Source organism: Alosa pseudoharengus, unplaced genomic scaffold (assembly GCF_046254945.1).
Source record: "Alosa pseudoharengus isolate Yale_2024_CS ecotype anadromous, Long Island Sound unplaced genomic scaffold, YU_APseudo_1.1 YU_APseudo_1.1_scf_6, whole genome shotgun sequence".
Lineage (NCBI taxonomy): Eukaryota > Metazoa > Chordata > Actinopteri > Clupeiformes > Clupeidae > Alosa > Alosa pseudoharengus.
Genome location: NW_027468848.1, coordinates 39,838,303 through 39,857,972, shown reverse-complemented (window position 1 = coordinate 39,857,972; position 19,670 = coordinate 39,838,303). Strand labels below are relative to the sequence as shown.

The 19,670-nt window shown below is 39.6% G+C and overlaps 1 protein-coding gene across 2 annotated transcripts in view; it reads right to left on the bottom strand.

Annotated features, from left to right (window-relative positions):
* Window positions 1-569: 569 nt before the first annotated feature.
* Window positions 570-19,670, bottom strand: part of LOC143106554 (zinc finger MIZ domain-containing protein 2-like) — a 29,006-nt gene continuing 9,905 nt past the window's right edge. Inside the window, exons 5-21 of one of the 2 annotated variants that reach the window (XM_076270877.1) lie at window positions 18,975-19,155; window positions 17,767-17,970; window positions 17,221-17,391; window positions 16,444-16,542; window positions 15,956-16,139; window positions 14,950-15,091; window positions 13,744-13,822; window positions 13,248-13,379; window positions 12,534-12,639; window positions 10,358-10,515; window positions 10,192-10,259; window positions 6,308-6,376; window positions 5,912-6,198; window positions 5,309-5,472; window positions 4,859-5,053; window positions 4,388-4,468; window positions 570-4,049 (exon numbers count right to left, since the gene is read on the bottom strand). In XM_076270877.1, coding sequence (XP_076126992.1) covers window positions 4,412-4,468; window positions 4,859-5,053; window positions 5,309-5,472; window positions 5,912-6,198; window positions 6,308-6,376; window positions 10,192-10,259; window positions 10,358-10,515; window positions 12,534-12,639; window positions 13,248-13,379; window positions 13,744-13,822; window positions 14,950-15,091; window positions 15,956-16,139; window positions 16,444-16,542; window positions 17,221-17,391; window positions 17,767-17,970; window positions 18,975-19,155 — 2,296 coding nt within the window. In that variant the 3' untranslated portion in view covers window positions 570-4,049; window positions 4,388-4,411. The remainder of the gene's footprint in view (window positions 4,050-4,387; window positions 4,469-4,858; window positions 5,054-5,308; window positions 5,473-5,911; window positions 6,199-6,307; window positions 6,377-10,191; window positions 10,260-10,357; window positions 10,516-12,533; window positions 12,640-13,247; window positions 13,380-13,743; window positions 13,823-14,949; window positions 15,092-15,955; window positions 16,140-16,443; window positions 16,543-17,220; window positions 17,392-17,766; window positions 17,971-18,974; window positions 19,156-19,670) is intronic. The other variant, XM_076270876.1, reaches the window with a different exon arrangement.

Sequence of the window (19,670 nt, the reverse complement as noted above, 5' to 3'; positions counted from 1 at the left end):
GGGGCTAGACAAAAAAGCCATTAATGTCATATTGCGCACATTTAAATGTTTTTTTTTTATGTATTGGGAGTTGGGGGCCTGTGCCCCAGCAAAGCTCTAGGTCTAGAATCGCCCCTGCTCTGTACAGCACTTTGGTGAGTGGAAACTGTTTTAAATGTGCTCTATAAATTAAATTTACTTACTTACTTACTTACTTACAGTGCAAACTTTTAACAGTCCAGTCATTCTAAGAACATGTCTTCCACCCAACAAAGTTTGGGCAGGCTAGGAATAATACTTTTCAAGATATTAATGCCCAAACATGGCCTCCAAGATAAGGCATTCATGAGAGTGTAAAAATGATACAAAATCAAGGGTGAAAAGTGTTATGAAAACATTGGAATTTAACAAACATATTTGACAGGTCTTCGTTTTGGGACCTAAATATTATGTAGACAAACTTTGAGCAACATCTGAGACGGTGCAGCAACCTGGATTTCCTGGATTGTGTCTGATTTGACACGAAATGACCCATAATGCAGCAATAAGCACTGGACAATTCTGAATAATAATAACAACAATAATAATACCATACTCAGTGCTTTGTTCTCTTTACCATTTATTAAATTAAAAAGAATATTTTTCTTGGTTCAAGGTGGACTTCACCACTACCCACAAATAGGTATTTGGGCATATCCACCATACACATTGCACTTGTGCAATTTACAACTGCACTGATTTAAATGTACAATACATGTGAGAAATGAGCTCTCCACACTCACGCACAGACAGGAGAGCAAAACCTCAGTTTGTCAACTAAAGCTGTGAGTAAAAATTAAGCTACAAGAGGCAGTTGTTGACAGATATAAAACATTAAAATATTATCAGAGTTCATAGTAGACACAGCGACACAGATATAGGCCACTGTGTCAAAAAATTATTTATATTTTTTGCTTTCCCACTTTGCCAGTGAATTTAACAATGTTTATATCTTGATCAATTTCCATTACATTCTTAGATTCTGCAATGGCTTGCAAAAGTATTCAATCCCACTTAGTCATCACCATTTTCACAATAACAAAAGATACTTACACTTATTTTCCCAATCAGTATTTTTATTGTGAACATTTACACTTAATATTGCCAAAAGCAGTATATTTCATTTGTGTGACATTATATATAAATTAAAACCTGACTCTTTGTGTAAGTATTAAAACATCTGTGCTTTTGAGTTCCAGTTTAAGGAAGCTGACAAATTATTTTCAGATGATGCTTTAGTTAAATAATCATTATTAGGTACTATCTATAAATGGCTTAGTAAAGTATGTATGTCCTTTATCCTTACTCCTCCTTGGATATAAAAATCACTGTCTAAAGGTGCGTACTCATGACTGCTGTTGGGTGGTCAGAGCAATGCTAACCTTGGGCCTGATGCGACGCTCTCTCTGAAATATATCTATATGCATTCCCAGAAGTGTTGTTTTAATGAGCATGGGGGGGATTTGGTAAAGGCAAAACCTTTTATTTTCAAGGTTGTATCTGAGCTTAAATACATGTGCATGTGTTAAATAGCCTGCATTAAATTAACTACCTGGAAGTCCCATCCCGCCGTTTTTTATCTCTCCAGGAGTTTTTTTTTAATTTAGATCATGGTAAGCTTTAGATGTAACGTTATACAGCGCCGGGAAGCTCAAAATGCATGAAATTAGCCTCTTCATTTTGTAGTGGAACCTTTTACATTTCTGCCCATGCTTGTGTCACACTGTCAAATCATTGTCTAAACACTGAAAAGTCAGCGGCAAATGGGGTCGAACTGGGGAGCTTCAACTTGAAGTTACATTTTTTGTTGTGCCACAACTCTGACTTTGATCACAGAGCGGCTCTGACCGGGTTCACTTCACTTCACCCTCTGCAATTATCGCAATTATCTGTTACCACTGTACAGCGCAAGAAATGTCTCTAACAAACTATAAACATACCTCGGATACGATATAGAGGCAATGCATGGACAGCAGTCTGGAGAAAGAGAGCTGAGGATTCCTGCAAGTATCTATTTGTACAGTCTATAGCATAGCAGTTCTATCCCATTTACCTTTTTGCTAGAGATTCAAATGGAATTGTAAGGTAAGCAAAAGTCTTTCGTGCAGCTCTCCAAGAAAATATCCAAGTGTTTTGATGTTCAAATTAGCACCACTGGATCCAGAAGAAGAAAACTGAAATTTGCATTACATCACTTGCTTGCTTTGTAGGATTGTCCCTCCTACAATGTTGTGACTCTAACTAATCTTTCCAGGAAATATTAAGTTGTGGAGGAGGTTAAGCAGAATTCAACCACCACCCCGAAATATCTTCAAAGTTCAGTGTTCAGTGACTGGAATTTGGAAGGTGGTGTAGGTGGTGCAATCTTAATAAGTATTAATGAAACTGGACTGCATTAGACATGTGTGGAGATTGGTAAAGATGTGGAGTTTTCTATGGCCATGCAAAAACCAAATTAGAGCCGTCTGGACAATCCTAAAAGCACTACCTGTGGCACAAATCAAACCTGACAATGCCTCAAAAAATGCCATACCAACTGTAAAATATGGGGATAGTTCTTGTTTGTAGGAAAAGGGAAACTTTTTAGAATTTAAGTGAAAATAAATGGAATTCATTTCTATACAATATCACAAGAAAGCTGTTGCAGTCTGTTGTAAAAGTGAGGCTTGGAAGACAATCACCCGAGGCTAAAGCAACAGTGGAGTGGCTCAAAAACAACAAAGTGAATATTGTAGAATGGCTCAGAGCCCTCATCAAAATCTTACAGAAAACCTGTTGCACTCTACTGTAGGACAACTATCCAATCAACAAAAAAAGTCAGAATCAAATTCTACCAAGAAGAAAGGGGGTAACACTTCAGAACAATGAACATAGATAGTTCTGTCTTGACCGTCTGAAAATCTTAAGCTGTTATTGCAGCAAAGGTTTCTCTCCTATTATCGGGTCAGTTCCAAACGGAAGGTATTGTCTTGCTGCCTCGCTGCTGTGGTGGAGAGGGTGTCTCATAAGACTGACTTTGGAGTGACGGCACCTTTTAAGAATGATGGTTTCGAACAGTCTTTTAAGATAACTTTGATAACTTAGGATTTAACTTTGGAGGACTTTTTTTTGAGTCTCTTCATTAGAAAGTCTCTGCTTTAGCACAAGCAAGAACGTTAAACTAGCTTACAGAGGCTAGCAGGCTAATGGTAGAAAGTTGTCTGACAGACGGCACATAAATCAGACCAGACGCCATCAATGGTAACAACAACAGTATAATCAAATAGTACAGTTATTATTTCTTGCTAGATTTTGACAAATCTAAGCAAAAGCGGTCTCAGAGAGTTGCCGCATAGATTTGTGGGTAATAGGCAACACAGAGGATAAATGGCCTTCAAAAATGACTGTTTTGGGGGTAGATAGAAGGCATGAAAAGAGTTTGATCAAACACACTTGTTGTCTCACGTCCCTGTTAGATATCTTGAAAGGCAGCAGTTTTTCCCGTTTGGAACAGAACCATCATTTACGGTTTATGCTTATGCTCATATACGGTTATACTTATGCAAGTGGAATATTTTAGGTTTTTAGAAAAATAACTTAGTTTTTAAAGGTACTGCATAAGTGTTCAAAATGAAAATACTGATTTGAAAAATGTGTGAGTATCTTTTGTAAACCAGAAAATGGCGATGACTTTCAGGAGGGTTGAATAAAATCTATGTATCTCTTCAGGAAGCAAAGGAGGAACCAAATATGTGTGAGCACATACGCACGCACATACGCACGCACACACACACGTGCACGCACGCACACACACACACAAACAGACACACACACGCACGCACGCACAGACAGGTACACAGATATACACACACACACACACACACACACACTTAGGTTGGAGGACGGTTTGAGAAGATCTTAAAACAATGTGAATGAAGTCCTTTTCAGTTGCTCTCAAAAAGAGAGAGCAAATCATCATTGCTGTTGTTTGGGAGATCAGGAGGACCAAGGTATGACAGCAACTCGTCTGGATTGGTCAACTCAGGGAGCAACTAGAGAAGAGAGGCAAATACAGAACTGAATAGCTGTACAATATAAAACACACAAGAGCCAAACTTAAATAGAGTCAGAGTTAAGTAAAGTAATTCATATACACCTTTCATGATTTTCAAACTGAATAACTGAATTATTCTTCACTTAATTCTTTAATCTAATTGCTATATTCCATATAGATTTGTTGTGCATTCTGTAAGTAATGTTAAATTAAGTAACCTACTGTATAATGTGAAAACATAATCCAACTAATATGAATGGCTCCATGGCAACTTGTATAATATTCTGTTAATAATCCAACTATATGTCCAATCAGAATGAAATTTCATGTAATCACCTTATTCCGATGGTTCAGAGCATCCTACTTATGATGGTCTGAACAGCTGGATTGGAAGGGCTGGATTAAACCCTTGACATTCTATTTGATAGGAAAATATCAGCGACTAAAAGCCAAGTAAACGTACAATCCACATAATGACTGCAAAGCAGACAATGTAAACTCCATGATTTTTGTATGTACACCCCACTATTTTTTTAGTGCATCAAGATACTATTCTTGGCACATTTTGAGAACATGTAAACTCACTTAATTAGATCAGTATTCAGATCAGATGTAAAAGGTGAATGGAGTGTTTCAATTGGAGTGATTTCATTTAGAATGAAAGAAAAACCTTGCATGCAAATTTTGCTAGAGCGTAAATCATATAAAATTGCAGTTGTACAGCAGTGTATTTTGTTGAAGTATTATTACTTGTGTTTAAAGCTTATATGTTACATAAGTTTAATAACATAAATGTAATATTCTTACATCCAGAGCAGGATCTGCCATCTCTGCTCCTGAGGGCCCCACAAATCCAAAAGAGCCCTCTGGGTTCAGCCGTGGATTTTGGGAGGTGTGTGGAGGCAAAGGTACTCCTGAACTCTCAACATTGTTGTGCACACTCTGCTGTTGTTGCTGCCTCTGCAATGAATTGTGGGAGTCCATTCTGCCTGCATGGGCCACCTAAATGAGAGCACAAACAACCATACTGATGCTGATGGGAGTAACAGCTGCATATTATTATTATCATGAGTAATTGTCATCATCATTATGACACTTAGCCAGTCTCCTTGGAGCATATCAGGGTTAATTGCCTTGCTCAAGGGCACAACAGTGGCAGCTGGGAATCAGACCCATGACTTTCTACATGCTAGCCTGGTCCTTAGCCACTACACTCCCATTTATGCAAACATGGCGATCAAAGAATAAGAGACAGACCTGTGAGGGTGCAGCAACTCCTGCTTGCTTTTCTGTTGTGACACCTCTGGGATGGTCAGCTTGGTAGGTCATAGATGGGCGTCCAGAGGAAAACTCTCCCATGGTTGGAGTTCCAGGGGAGTTTTGGAATTCTGTGAAGCCTGACTGGTTGGTGAATCCTGAACCTGCAAAATGACATGTGAGAACAATGCGACTTAAAGAGCATTGCTAAATTGCTAAATGATAGGTAGGGAGGGAACAATATCCCACATTGTTGGGACGTTACCTAAAAAAGAAATCTAATGATCACTGCTCTCAGATTAGCGTGATTAATAATAGAGTACACCACTTTGGGCTAAACATTATTTTTTCCATAGGGGAAAAATAGAAATATACAACAGCATGTCAAATAACCATATCTCAAACGGGCTCAGAAAGGGTTCAGACTCCAGAGTGCTGTTGGCCTAACAATGACATAATATCTGAAGTGACAGCTGATTGCCTTTTAAGCTCACATATTGGCAATCTTTCTAAAGACTCACAGACTCTTCCCAGAAATACTTCTAAATCTTCCTAAATATATCCCCATTGGGTTAATACAAAAATGCCCAGTTTGCCATCTACCTGGAGCATTGTAGTCCTGACCCCCTCCAGTCCCTCCACTTGTTATGGAGGGGTATGAGGAAGGGGTAGGTCCTGAGCTTGAGGTGGATGCAGGTCCAGGTCCTGAAGAAGGCCCAAGGGAAACTATCATCTCCATGACATTGGGCAGGATCATATGACTAGGGCTAAGGGTGCGGCAGCGCTTCAGAATAGGCCCGTCAGACTCTTCCTTAATGTGGATGTCTGGCTTGACTGGAACTGGCTTCCAATTGCACACTGGATCTATTGTAATTTCCTCATAATCCGAGCTAAAATAGCATGATGGTTGGAGTGGGAGAGACAGAACAGGCAGTTATTTATTATCCATGATTAAAAACTGAAACATATCTGGTCATAATTGTACAGAAGAAAACTTACTTTTGGATGTAAATCAGAATGCCCAGCATGTACTGGTCAACTTCCAATCCCTCCAGCAATGCTGTTTTACTGTGAAAAATGCAGCATGTCAAATTGTGTTTGCACCTAAAGTTAACGTCATAAGATACTGCTGTGTAAGTGCTAACATTTAACATGGGTGTCATTCACTTGTTGGAGCCACAAAAGAGTTGTAATGAGCTACAGGCATTTGCCTCCAAAGGCACCAACATAAAATGTGTAATTTTTGGCGCAATCAATAGTCAAGCTATTGCTAAAAATGTGTTGAGCCTATCCAACTTCAGAGGGGCCAAATTTAAGAAAGTCTATTCTTAGATGAAAATGAGTCTAAATTTTTGTTTCATGCTTGACAATAAAAATGTGTACACAGACAGTAATGAAATGTATTAATACACGGCTCTTCAGAGTGCTGCAGAATGCTCCATTCACTTGAATGGGCCTTCCCAACGTTCGGTGGTCTGCTAATTCTCAATAACAGACCGTTGCTAAGTATAACAGACCGCTGTCAAGGAAAATGGGCTTTGTGCTTCTAATTTACGTCTTTCATATCATGCTGTTGTCGAACTATTTGTTTCTCACCAAATGCCACGATGAAACGGTAACAAATAGGCTATAGCCTAGGCTATGTACAGGCATGCAAACTGGTCAGGGGTGAAAAAGGTGAGAAGGGCACGCGAAGTGACAATAGTGCATAGCTTCCACGGAGTATGAAATGGCCCAAACCCAGAGATTTACACAGAAAACAAACTATAAAATCACTAAAAAAATTGTTGTGGCCAAAAAGATCATATGTATGATAAAAATAAGTGAATATAAAAAAAGTGTCTTCTTCTCCTATTTCTCCTTAAGTGTGAGGGGCCCGTTGCACTGTTTGGCAGCATGCTTCAGCATGGCCCTCCTCTCCTCCTAAGCAATCTACATGAGTTTTCTTTATTTCTTTTTTCTCTGTGCCTGAAGTTCAGACATTTCTGAAGATTTCAGGCCTATTGGACATGAAGACATAGTAGGCATAGTATTAGAATAAAGATGATAAGTTTGAATATTTGTTGAACCAAACCAGGTGAAACTTGCTTGAGACACACTATTTCAGACTAACATTATATAAAATAGGGTAGACTAGACTAATTTGTAAAATTGATTTGATATATGGGCATCAAATATATGGAATGGGCATGTTTGTGTCTAGACCAGGTCTTGTGAAGCCGTGTGCAAAAGTAGATCAAAATAAAATGAAAAATTAGTCATTTAGACCATTATTTGCTAAGGTATGCTCATGTGTTTTGTAAAATGCCCAATAGAAACTCCCCATAGGACTTTTGGTTACCCAAAATGCATACTGACAATAAAAGCCTTACTGTGTGGTTTCTGGACTATTTGGATTGTTTGTCAGAGGTTCTGATGGAATGACTACACTATGGAATAATTACAGAAATGTCTTTGCATTTTCTTTGTTGGTTCAATGGGTGTGGATAAGATGAATTATACATCTGCACAACAAATATTGGATAAAACAATGTATAAAAATATGGATTCCTGTGACTATTTCAATACCCAATTTGCTGCATCTATCTTATTGATACACTGCAGCTAGAAGGTAGGGAAGCACAGGAGGGGGAGGAGGGCAATTTGATACAATTTAATTGAGACATAGTAAGATTAATCTGACAATGTAAAGCACTATACAGATTGTACATGAAAAAGGTTGTCATATATGGACTTCCAAGTGTCCAAGCTTTCAAATGGTGTATAACATTACTATGCTACATAGCAATATGGTGCAATTGATTTATAATGTTGGGGGGGGGGGGGGGGGGGGTGGGTGTGTTGTGGAGGGCACACTGTTTCATAACAAGTGTTATCCTGCAGCCTAGGTTACTTACAGATTGTGGCATTGTGCTAGTTAGTTTGTTTAACCAACCAATAAAGTTGTGTTGTGTGAATAGTGTTCACACTACATGTTAAACTGTAGCCTACCCTATAGGCACAGGCTACTTCAGATCAGGTCACTGAACGTTTCTTAAAGACATGTCAATCAACACTGATTTTGTCTCTGAGCAAGATCAGTATAGCAAAGATCAGTATAGCAAAGGCTAATGTGAATAATTAAAGAGTTAAATGTGAATAATTAAAGAGTTAAACATTTTGCACAGCCCAGTTTAGGAGACATTTAACTCTTTAGGTTATTCACATTAGCCTTTGCTATACTGATAAGGTCTGTGTATTTGCTTCACCTTTTGCCGATCTAGACCAAGTACAGCACGTAACCTATTCATCAAATTAACTCGTTGTGTCTATATTTCTGTCTCATATCGCTAACTTTAAAAACATTAAAACAAAACCGCCAATGCTACGTTGCTACACTAATCTCAACGTCTTTTGCTAACAGAAGTTGAAAGTTTCAACTAGACATCTCTAGGCACCTCTCCTCGCCGTGCTCACATTCCAGCTGACATTTCAGACGCATCTAGGCCTATCTGCGCTCACAAAAGGAGGCTATACCTGTGCAAGCGTTCTGTTCACGTTGCCTCTGCAGCAACAAGCTTCCACTGATGTTTAGTAAACGCACATAGCCTAACATTCGTTGCTGAAATTTTTAATGGCGCTCTAGCAACACCAAGATGTGTTTGCGTCTGCACAATAGTAAACTCAGCTCACGTTGACCCCCCCCCTAAATATTTTCTCATCGGTTCTGCACAAACCATGTAAGTCAGTCATTTTGGATTCAAAACGGCGAATTTCGCAGAAAGGTTAGGAGTTTGCATGCCTGTATGTAGGCTAAAGAGTCACATTGTGGGGAGTTTATAGTTTTGTTTTGGCAAGTAGCCGTGTAATAAGCGGGCTAATGTATAGAACGCCGGTCATTATTGGGAAAATAAGTCCCTTCAGGGCGGAACAAGACCGGTTCGCCCTGTCGGGACTTATTTTCCCAATAATGACAGGCGTTCTATACATTATCCCTTACATAACGCCCAACAACTTCATTTCAAACCATGTACTTAAGGAAAATTATCTTATGTATTGAAATTAGTGGCTTAGCATGAATAGTAATTGGGTTGAGCATGAGTGAATGCGTTTCTAAATTAACCATAAGGACATGGGTTATTCATTTTTTGGGCATTAATGTATTGAAAAGTATTATTCCTAGCCTGCCCAAACTTTGCACGGTAGAAGACAAACATGTTCACAGTATGACTAGACCGTAGTTTGTACTGTACTGCAAGCCCATTCGTTTTATATAAGGCCTTAGATATGGAAGAAACTGGTGATATTAAGGGTCATTTAAAAAAAAATTTGCTCTGACGAATTGCTCAAATCTTTTGAGACCTAAGTGCGTGGACCCTGGTTGAATTGACATGGAATGACCCAAGAAATATAACAAGAAGTCGAGAAGAGTTACAAACGCAACTGATAACACATTTATTTCACCTGAATAGTGTTTTTAATCCTGTTTGTATTCACTGGAAAGCACAGGTCTGCACAAAGCACAGATTTCATTGCTGTTGATCTGTTATCACAGATTTCATTATCCATATTAGCAATGTAGTTACCTTTACAATTTAACTGCTACAGTAGCCTAGGCCTGTGAAATTTTCCCACAACACAAATACAACAAAATAACCACCAGCAACTAGCTGGCAACTGCTGATTATGCAAATTATATTTTACAAAATAAAATATAAGAACTCCTATGTCGCTGGTATACTTTACTGTATCTACAGCTGTTAATGTGATTACTCATATTTCAAGCTGAATTTCTCAGGCCCCTCAGATGAACTGGCCCCCATTACTAAAAAATATTTTTAAAAAACCTGCTATATATGAATGCATGGGTTTAGTGTTGATGCATATAGCAAATGATGACTCACTTGCATACAGGACAACGCCAGGTTCCCCTCTCGCAGTTCAGCTGCAGGTATGACTCTAGGTCGAAACACTGGACAGGGAGAGGTTTTTTAGGGGAATAAATACACCAATAATCACTTCCCCAGAAGACAATCCATATCTGCATTAGTAAGCTCTGTAGCTGCTAACCTGAATGTGCCTGCAGTCGTGACCACGTGCTGGAAGTTGAATGCGGCGGAATGTAATTGGGCATTGCAGGGACACCCTGATGGCTGTCTGCTCCACTCCGTCCTCTCCATTTGGCCCTACAGAGCCTGGTATCGTGCCACTGGTGAAGTTCCTCTTAACTGAAGAAGAAGCGAAGAAGTGCACAGGAGTGAAGCTGGGATTTTATTATTGTTCTAAACAAATTATGTTGGGACAAGATGACATAATTAGATGGGTAGGCTCATACAAAGCTGAGAAGAATAATTGCAATAACAGCATCCTCATGCGACTCACCACACGGCGGGGATCACATTAGCCAGCGGCAAGCGTTAGGTTTCCTATTGGTCTCTATTGTTCGGCAGCGGAACGGTGGCAACGCTGGCGTAACGCTAGCGTTGAACAAGCTGAGCGTTGAACTTGGTTCAACTTTCAAAGCACAACACGAGCATGTTCAATTGACAAACCATTTGTGTTGCTTAGGAACGAGATAAAACTTATTATGGTCTGAGCGTTGCGTTGCGTTACGTTTGCCGCGTGCCGCTGGCTGATGAAATCCTCGCCTTATGGTCTTTACTTGATTTGGAGTAAATTACATTTCTGCATTGTTTGATCAGTCAAAAAACTATGTTAACATGGGCATTAAGGATGCAATGGTACAGTATGACCATGGTTCACCATATGCATCACAGTTTTTGGGCCACAGCAATGGCATAGTTTCGGTAGATTAATGTAAAAAAACATTAGATTAGATTCAACCTTATTGTCATTGTGCAGAGAGTACAGGTTGCCTTGAGATTCCAGACCCAAATCCGAAAGGGTCTGGCCATGAATAATGTAATGGCCCAACTCGAGGGGCGGCACCAAGCATGCATATGAAAATCTCACTGCACGCCTATATTAGATAGATGTGATTGGTTCCTCGCGATACAAGGGACAAAAGTAACGTGCATCATTACTCATTGCCAGAGTGACTTGCTGAGCAAAGAACTCTGCCAGAACTTTGGATTCCCAGGGTAGGGTTGTCAAGTACAAAGACAACGAAAAACAATAAACTATATATTTTGCCTACAGTATAACCAAAAAAGGTACTGCAGCGAGGTAGCTTTCAATTGCTCTGGACAGCAACTAGACAAAGTGGCTCAAAATATGACCGCCGCTCAGTCCTGCACATTCTCTCCGCAAAAATAAATCACGCTTGTCAATTTGTCTCCATCTCCTACTCCATACCCTACTCTTGCAACTTTTGTGTATGTAAATGAGTGTGTGCATGTGTGCGTTTGCTTTTGTTTATATGTGTGCTTCTCTGTGTGTGTGTCTTCGCTTGTAAGTGTGTGTGTGGGGTTAATGGGGTGTGTGTGTCTGCTTACCTGCATGTGTGTGTGTGTTTTGTGTGTGTTCACTTGTGAGTGTGCGTGTGGGGGTAATGGGTAGAGACCGACCGATATGGTATTTTGAAGGCCGATACCGATATTGATATTTGAGAGTTTCAAAAGCCGATAACAGATATATCGACCAGTAGTCATTTTAACACAATTTAAAAACTTTCTCACATTTTGATAATATTGTTTTCTTAGTGTTGCATGTAAGAAAACAAGATGACTTACTTTCTACCGTTTGCATTGAGTAAATTCAACTTTCAAAGGTGAGAAAAACTGTTTTCATCAGATGGCCACGCATCGCTTCTGACTGCCTCTTCCTCCATCTTGGTTCGAGCAGTTCGAGGAAATAAACGAGCTTGCCGTGGCGGGAGTTAATGCATTAACATTTACATGGCAAAGGTGATCTACTAATCAAAAGGCTTTTACATTTTTTGAATTTTGGGTAGTGTAGTACCACTTTTCTGTTCAATCAAATAGCCTAGGCTTATGCATTTTTACTGTAGCCTACTGTCCTGCTTTTTCACAGAATGTCCCATTCTAACGATAAAGGGATGTTTGCACTTTTTTTGCTGATATACAGATCAGAATTTAACATGCTGGTTGCATGTGACTGGTTTATCGAAATTCACTTCAGGTCTCGCCCATTTCAGAGTCCCTGCCTTGATGTAGCTTCCCACTACCGTTACTACTACCACTTTGCTGCGAAACTCGCACCCTTATAGTGTTATCCAACAATTCCAAATGTGACTGATGCAATGACTACAAAGTAGAAAACTCACTCTTAGCGATACAGTGATCGGCAGGCAGCAGTCTCTTCTTCATTAGACCTTGAAGAACGGACTGCACTGATGGTCTGTGAACCAGTTGCAGCACAAACAGATGGGACTGGATAGAACATCCAGAGACAAAGAGAGTCCACCAACACATAGGGAGAATAAGGGAAAAGAGGATACTTGTCAACACCTAAATCACTCTCCACTTGATAGTGCTAATCAATGGCGTAATCAATCTATTGCTCATCACGACTACAAAAACTCAGCTAAGAATAAATACTAAGGGAAAATAGATTTTAAAATGAATGCCAGTGCAGGCAAAGCCTTTTTTAAATATTTAAATTGTAAAGTAAATGATAAACCATTAAGATCGGAGGCATGTAAATAAATACACAGATGAATAAAATGTGTGTACGTAGATAGATAGATAAATAGTTGGATGTAGATAGATGGATGGATGGATGAGTGAAAAGATGTTGAAATATAGATGGATATAGATAGATGGATGGATAGATGAATACATGGCTGGATATATGGATGGATGTAGATAGATGGATGATGTAGATAGATGATGGATGCATGTGAGAGTTAGACAGATTGATGGGTGGATGAGTGGACGGATGTAGAAAGATAGATGGATGGATGGATGGATGAATGAATGTAGGTAGATGGACAGATGTGTGATGTAGATAGATGAGCTTCACATAAAGTTGTACTCACACAACAACAAGCAGAGACTGTGATCTGGATTGTGTTGCGTCCAGGCTGACACACAGTCTTCAGGTAAAGGGGCTTATGAGAGGTCTTGTTGTCCCCACGTTCAATGGTAAGTGGAGTAGCATTAACACTCACCTGAGAGATAAATAGGCTTGTAAATGTCGTCTTGGGTATAAACTTGTACATATGTTCACATTCAATTCTGAGAAAAATGTCAACAAGACCGCAAGAAAATTATGTAGTACAGTTAATGTTTTCCCTCTGATGAGCTCTTTGACAGGGTTCCATGAGCTTAGCCAAGCCAGCCTTGACCAGGAAAAGTCAACAGGAAACACGGTACAATGGTTATGAGGAATTAACCAGAATTTTAAACTTGCGGGTACATGTGTTACCTACAGGTAATAAGTACTCACATTCCTATTCATTATAAGACTATAACACTATAACAATGCTTTTTTCCTCAGTCACAGGTTTAGTCCTAAAACTATGCCGGACCGACCTGTACAGAGGCTGGCCAGTTAGTGTTCATCTGTCGATCCTCATGGTGGTAACACTTGAACTGCAGTTCCAGATCTGGTCTGGGGGTGAATGAAATTTAAAATTTAGAGTTAATCAAAAAATAACAATTCGCAGTATGTAACATGTATGCTATGCAGGCCAATAATAGGGCTACCGTATCATGATAATAATGGTGTATTCAAATACTGTTAACTAAGTCCGAGCTTGTGCATGTCTGACCGTGCATGAGCAAATTATTTTGGAGGTCACACACACTGGATAAACAGCTAGGGGAACAACCTCGTCACTCTGCTGCCATCTGGAGGGCGTTGCAGATCTTTCCAGGGTCGCACTTCCAGACTTTTGAATAGTTTTTATCCAAGTGCCATAAAACACCTGAACTCATGACCCATATGGACTGCACTGCACTTTATGGACTATGTCTTCTTTTAGACACTATCAATTCTTATCATTTGTTCACAGCGTTCCCACTCTAAGTCAGATGTAAAATTCCATGACTTTTTCATGACTTTCCCTGATTAAAAACCTGAATTTCCATTACCTACTATTGAACGAATCGTACAATATACCGACCAAAGATTCCAGAGTAGCCGTATAGCGTTCAATACTTTTTTTTTTTTAATGACAGATGGATAAATGGACTTTGAATAAACAAAAGTTGGGCTAATCACTACCACTTAAGACAGCAGTAAAGCTAATTACTGGATATACTGCACACCAATTCTGCCTGGAAATATATTTGCATTATTGCATTTTGGCAAGTACATTTTAAACTGCTAACAAAATTCCCTGATATTCCATGACTGCCCCACAAATGATACAATTCCCTGACTTCCCATGTCTGGAAAAGACCATCAAATTTCCATGATATTCCAGAAATTCCATGACCCGTGGGAACCCTGTATTTACCTATTTTATTTATTACTGTGTTCATATTTCTTAGCTCTCTTTTTTATGTCTTAATTCATGTTTTACTATGTTGTCTTGTCATACTATGTGTCATCACTAGGGGAAGTGCAATTGAATTTCATTGTTATGTACAATGACAATAAAGGCATTCATTCATATTTTCGCTGAATTCAACAAAAGTGTGATAGTGGATTATAATCGAAGACTACACAACTAAATAGCTGATGTCACTGAGGCACTACAGAAGTGGTTTAAAACCTGATCACCCTCTGCTTACCTCATCATAAGCGTTTTAAAGACAGTCTCTCGAAGCTGGTAGACATGGTTGCTAACAGCCAAATTGTGCTCCAGGCGGAACGGTTCTAACACCACACCATCACGCACAGGGAATGTAAGCCGCAGTTCGTCTACTTGATTGGCTATATGGGAGGTTAACAGAGGAAGAGTTAGTGAGCATCTCCAGCAAAACTGCAAATTTCAGCCATCTTTTTGTCATTGGTAAGCACAAACTCAGTAAGGAGTACCAGACTCTGTTAAGTGGTAACAAAATTACAAATACAATAAATACAAATTACTTCTTTCCAAAATGCAAATGGTTCACGTATGAATTAACAGAATTAAAATAATTTAAAAAAAGGTCACGGTGACTCGCTTTACATTATTTTCTCTTCAAGAAAGATGCTAACTTGTCCCACAGGTTGAGCTGGCAATATCAGCAAGTTAGAATGGAGGTTTATTACAGCATGTTTACATAAAAAGGCATATCTGTGAGCTCCCATGTACATGCTCCCAGACTCTAGCGCTGTAGCTGCCTGGCTGCGTTAGCTGCTAGCTGTAGCAACTCAAGCTAGGCAAAACCGATTGTTGTCGTTTTTTCTGTGCCGACAGTACTCGGTGACCTCGAGAAAAGGAGATCTATGTGAAAACTCGCCGGATTTCTCCTTTAAGGTTAAGTGCACACACATAGCAGTCACTACAACTGTTCACCCCTGGTTGCTCATAAAACTGGAAAAAAGCACATTGCGGAGGATCAGCTACTGGAGCTTTGTAGTTCACAACTACATTACAAGTGATATGGCGCCTTTTCATCTGGACATGAAAAGAACTTCTGCAGTTGGAAAGCTCATTTTATAAACTGAAGCATAACACAAGAGTTTCTTAGTTTTTTACTTGAATTTTGTACAGTTCTTTCTTTACTCTTAATTAGACAAAATAGGTAAGACATAATTTGGCTCGACTAAACACTGGCATAAACACACTTGGCAAACTTGTAGTGCTTTCACCTGTGGGTGGTGGAGGTGCAGGAGGCTGCAAGGTGGTGACATTTGGCTTGACATCAGACAGGTAGGGGGATTTGACATCATGGCCAGGAGACATGTAAGGAGCCATGGAACTGCCTGGAGTCATAGGAGGGGTTGGGTTTCCAGGCAGTGGTGAGCTGGGGTAATTGGGTAATGCTCTACCAGGCTAGAAAAAGGAAAAAAATCAGTGGAATTATGTTACTTATTTGAAATCATAGCACCACTGGAAACATACAAAACACTTCTTGACGGTTACATACAGTACATTAGCCCTTATTGACACCTCCAAATATCTGATCGTATACACTACAACCATAAGGGGTCTTTACCAAAACCAAATTATGACGGGGTCTTTTTGCTGTATCTTATTATTACATTTTTGTTTTTATAATATTTAATCACAATTCCTATACTTTACTGAGATTTTTAGTAGCTGTCAGCTGGGAAATTAGCATGTTTTCATATCTTACCCCATTGACTGTGACCTGGTTAAATGTGTTGTATGGTCCTCCAGCACTCCCCGCTAATGTGTTCAGAGATGTGTTGCCTGGTCCATTGAACTGCTCTGCCTGGAACACACAGGCATGTTGATCAACACTATAACAGTTAGAAGTTACTTTATACTCCATATTTATAAGTTAACAGTTGATGGCTGATTGTCTAATTCACAAATTCATACTGTGTCTGTCTTGCTCCAGTTGACTGTGGCTATTATTGTGCTTTGTCTATGGGCACCCTTTCAGGGAGGCTACACCGGGCACGGAACTACAGTAAAGCGTTCCATTCGCGGACCATCTTCTGCAACAATTAGCTTCAACTGTAATCAATGGAACTGGCTACACCAAACATGACGGCGGGGTGTACGTTTGGACATTTTTATACCCCCAAACGGAGCGCTTCAGTTGCGGACCTGGTGTTGCCCGGGGCTCATTATCAAGGAACAGTTTGAACATACTGGTTTTCTATAGAAATTAGGCACAACATTCAGTGCTCTCCCACTTCTTTACTTGGCTCTGTACACTGCAGTTGACCTCTGTATATTCTGTTCTGAGTCTGTATTACTATTTATATTACTATCTGACTATTTACAAAATAATTACACAAAATAGACAGTGAGACAGAAAACAAAAAGGATTTCATCCTTTTTTTTAAAAACAAGTTACAGATACACTCAGCCATTGATGTGTACATACATTGGACTTTCTAAAAAGAGTTTTCATTTCTAACAAATCCATGTGAAACCTTACTTTGTAGTACTGGCCAGGATTTCCAGGTGCAGGTGGGTATTGTCCAATGTTCCCTTGCTGTTGAACAGCAGGGTAGGAGGGAGAGGAGGAAGCCTGACCAGAGTACTGCATAGGTTGCCCAGGATAAGGACCCGGTCCTGGCCCTTGACCATATGGTGGACCAGGATATCCCTTGAATAGTAGAAGAAAGACTGCTTAGAAAAAGAGCACAGGTAGTGACCATGAAAGATTGGTTGTATGATGTTGGGGAAGGGTTTTTCATTTGGTGTATACAAATAAAGCCCTATTTTCATGATGCAATCTCCTATGACTAGCATGTGAAATCTTAATGCACAAATGATTGATTGTTTGTATCTGATGTCAATACAGCATCAAAAAACTAAAGTCATAAGAGACAACAGAAAAGGTCATTTCAAAGGACAAGTTTAAAAATTCAAGTTGATAACTCTAATTTTACATGATTTAATTTACTTTTAAGATCTGTGGGACATCATTTTAGGTGATAAGTTGTGTTGTGTTAAGGTCTTACTTCCACCACAGATATACCTCTGAGTTGTAGGGCCGTTTGAGGCCTTGAGGGAGTCGTGGAGGTCCTTGCTGCCCTACAGAATATGATGGGTGATGGGGCATCCTCTGACCCTGAGCAAACATAGGACCCATGGAGGGTGGTCGTGAGGGTCCCATCCCAGGGGGATATCTAGATCCAGAGGGTGGAAGGAACTGGGAGCTGTAGGGGCCAGAGTTGCCCATCTGGGAATACAAAGACAAAAGTGTTGTGCATGACTTCATTCTGAGGTCAAACATCTTTATTTTCACTCGGCTATGCCTATTTCTGTGTTAAGCTTTAATTTTGAAATACTAGGTCAGAATTCTGAGATACTAAGACAAAATTTTGAAAAAGTCTTGAGATAATTTATTTTATTTTAGGGCCTTTTTGGTGAAAGGAAAACTCTTCCTCATTTTTAACACAGAGCTCAGTTGATCGTGTTCACGGAATACTGTCCATGCACCTGATCAAACCCACTTTTGCAGTTTTGCAGAAATGCAGTCTAGTTTATTTCTGTCTTTCTATTTCTTCATTTATTTATTCATGCATTTCCACACTGCTTCATTTATCTATTTTTCTATTTCCACATTGCTTCATTTATGTAGGCTATTTATGTACCGGTAGCCTAGGCTATTTCTATATTGTTTCATTTATTTACTATATTTCCTGTACATAAATAAGGCAGCAATTAGGTAATTGCAGAAATTAATTAAGCCTACCAGTTTGAGCAAACTCTAGATAGATTTATTGATTTGTAGCCTACATATCATCTGCATTTATTTATTTATCCTGTCATCTTTGGTCATCCATAATCCATTCAGTAGCATGCCGTCCTATCAGCTGCTACCATCAGCTACCAATCATTATTATCTTTTATGTCTGATGAAGGGCTAGGGCCCGAAACGTTACACATGGTGATATACAATTAAAAAACGCTAAGTAGCAGATTCTGGTGTGCGGACTCATCGTTCTTTAGCAATTATTAGACAGATGAAACACAAACTCATGTACATGCACAATCACTGCATATTCTTTGTGGGACACGCATAGCATAGAGACAGCCCATCCGGATGCAATGGGGATTATAGAAATCATAATCAGACAAGCAAATCATGATCATAGTCAGACAAGCTTTCGATATAACAATCAAGTAGTGGATAAGTACCTTCGGTGAAGAAGTACAGTAAAAAACAGGCATTTTCTTTACCTGGCCATAGTTCATTTCCTGGTTCTGCTTCTCTTGGATGGCAGCAACAGTTGCTGTGGCTGTGGCTGTTGCTGTGGCAGCGGCAGCAGCTACAGCAGCAGCGGCTGCAGCTTGTGTAAAATCTGTAGATCGAGCCCCATGGGGAGGCATGCCCATAGAGCCTCCTCCATTTCCAGAGTAACTGAGAATGCAAAAGTTAAGATAATTTTCCATTATGCCTTATGTTCCATAATGCCATTCGTATAGGTAGGTTATCATTTCGAGAACACAGCAGGATATCAAGATGTGTTATTACAGCACCACCTTGAGGTCAACGTGTGTCATTTTATGAGCCTAAGCAGTGGGTGGTATTTTCAACACACCAAGTTGGACGTTTCTGGGCCTTAAGGCCTTGGCAAGCTTCTGCACAGTCCCACTGGCGTCCGTATGTTTTGAAAAGTGATGGGGACAATAACCATCAACTTAAGTGTGCTTAGGAAACTGCTGGGGACAATGACGTTTTTTTTTTTTTTTTTTACTTTTAGTAAGGCTACATAATATGCATTTGCAATTTCTCTATGAAGCATTCTACAAATGTTTAACAGTGTTGAACCTAAACATCACCATTAAAAAATTACCTTGTGGACTGGCGGACATTGGAAATAGTTTGTCATGCAGGACTTGACCAGTGTTTCCCACTGTTCATTTTGGTTTTGA